This window comes from Lipotes vexillifer, unplaced genomic scaffold (genome assembly GCF_000442215.2).
Source record: "Lipotes vexillifer unplaced genomic scaffold, Lipotes_vexillifer_v1.1 scaffold213, whole genome shotgun sequence".
Classification (NCBI taxonomy): domain Eukaryota; kingdom Metazoa; phylum Chordata; class Mammalia; order Artiodactyla; family Lipotidae; genus Lipotes; species Lipotes vexillifer.
In genome coordinates, this window is record NW_006780610.1 from 2,010,454 (window position 1) to 2,012,330 (window position 1,877).

A 1,877-nucleotide genomic window follows, 5' to 3' on the forward strand; every position below is an offset into this window, starting at 1 on the left:
TCTTTCCCTTTGATTCCCCGCAAAACGAAACACTTGCCTCCAAGTGTCAGGCTATTTTACACCTTTGGGATTTTGCTCCCTTTCAGTAAACACACTTGCTTCTACTTCGGCTACCTGGCTAACTCCGGCTCATCTGCGGCGTCACCGCATCCTCAAAGCTTGCTCTCACCTCTCCAGATGGAGGGGTCACTTCTCCCCGCACCCAGGCCCATATCACCAGTGTCCGTCCCCACCAAAGCGCTCATCAAACTGTGCTATTGAGGTTATTCCCATTTTTAGCCGGCTAGTCTGGGAACTCTTTTGCTTAGGGCAACAGCGGGGGCTGAGCCCTCACTGCTGTGAACATAAAGTGAATGGGCGCGAGGATTCAGAGGTCCCTAATCCTCCACCACTGCCCCAGGCCCAGGAGGTGAAGCGATTCCTGTTAGAGCTTGGCGGACTTGGAAGAGCTGCAAAGATCGTTACGACTCAGGTTCACACCCTGAGGCCAAGCAATACTGCCAAAGATACGGCCTAGACAGCTGCTCGCCGCCCTCCGCGCCCGGAGACCTGTCCAGCTCCACGCCACGACCCACTAGCGGCCCGGTTCGGCCAGTCTCCACCCAGAGACCGCGCCTGCTCACCCACGTACAGCACTCGCTTGGTAGTAGCCATCTTCCTCCCGCTCTCTTCCGCCGGAAGCCTACGCTCAGCCCGCCCCCTTTCCAAGGCCCGCCCCCAGGCACCGCTCTCGCAGACCCCGCCCACTCCAGTTTAGGCCCAACCCGCCTCCGTCTCCCTTTGAGCGGCGGGCGCCGTGCAGGTGTATCTCGGTGGGTGAACAGCGCTGCCCGTGTTCCGTGGTGCTGAAAACAATCCTCTGAGGAGTCAGGCGGTGTCCGCAAGTAATAAACTACCAACAAACTACGGTCCGCGGGCCATCCTGCCCGTCTGTTTTTGGACAACCCGGGAGCTACAAATGATTTTTACATTTTTAAAGAGCTGAAAAAAAAAAAAGATAAGAAAAAGAAACGAAACAAGAATAATATTTCGTGACATGTGAAAATTATATGTAACTCAATTTTCATTTAAAAAATTCCAAAAAATTTTTATTGTAATCCAGTCTTGCTCATTCTTTTTAGTATTTATCTGTGGGTGCTTTCAGGATGCAAGGGCAAACCCAGGGCCTACACAGCTTGAAATATTTACCATCTGGCTCTTTGGGAAAAGCCTTTACTGACTCTTGGAATAAATCAACTAATACATGAATCATTGATTGACTTAAGTGGTACGAAGTAATGGGGCCACTTATTTTAGATACAGCAGTTGGTTAAGACCTCCCTGGGGCCACATTTAAGCTGAAACCTGGAGGAAGAGGAGCCAGAGAGAGGATGGAGCAGGGAAAAGGGTTTCAGGGAGAGGAGACAACTCCTGCGGATTAGAGGAACTGAAAGGCCAAGTGTGGGAGCTGGGGAGGGGAAGGGCACGAAACATCAGGCAGGAAAGGTGGGCAGGGGCTGCTTGATGCAGGGCCCTGTAAACCATGTGGAGGATTTGGGGGCTTTGAAAAGCTGCTGAAGGTTGTGCTGGGGAGTTACCTCGTCACATTTATGTTTTAAAACAATGCTCTGGGGCACTTCCCTTGTGGTCCAGTGGTTAAGAATTCACCTTCCAATGCAGGGGACACGGCTTCGAACAAACAGCCTGCGCCACAACACAGAGCCTATGTGCCACAACGAAAGATCCCGCATACCACAACTAAGACCCGACGCAGCCAAATAAATAAATAATAAATAAAACCGTGCTCTGATCACTGTGCCCAGAATGATTTGGATGGAAACCTGGAGACCAGGAGTTTAATGCAGTCGAGACTAAGGAAGAGTTGATGGTGGCTCTTT

At 51.3% G+C, this 1,877-nt stretch overlaps 1 protein-coding gene across 3 annotated transcripts in view; it reads right to left on the reverse strand.

The window, feature by feature from the left end:
- PPIE (peptidylprolyl isomerase E) overlaps positions 1-672 on the reverse strand; it is a 24,753-nt gene extending 24,081 nt beyond the window's left edge. Inside the window, exon 1 of one of the 3 annotated variants that reach the window (XM_007453766.1) lies at positions 624-658. In XM_007453766.1, coding sequence (XP_007453828.1) covers positions 624-654 — 31 coding nt within the window. In that variant the 5' untranslated portion in view covers positions 655-658. Of the gene's footprint in view, positions 1-623 lie in introns of all 3 variants that reach the window. The other 2 variants (XM_007453765.1, XM_007453767.1) reach the window with 2 other exon arrangements.
- Positions 673-1,877: the final 1,205 nt, after the last annotated feature.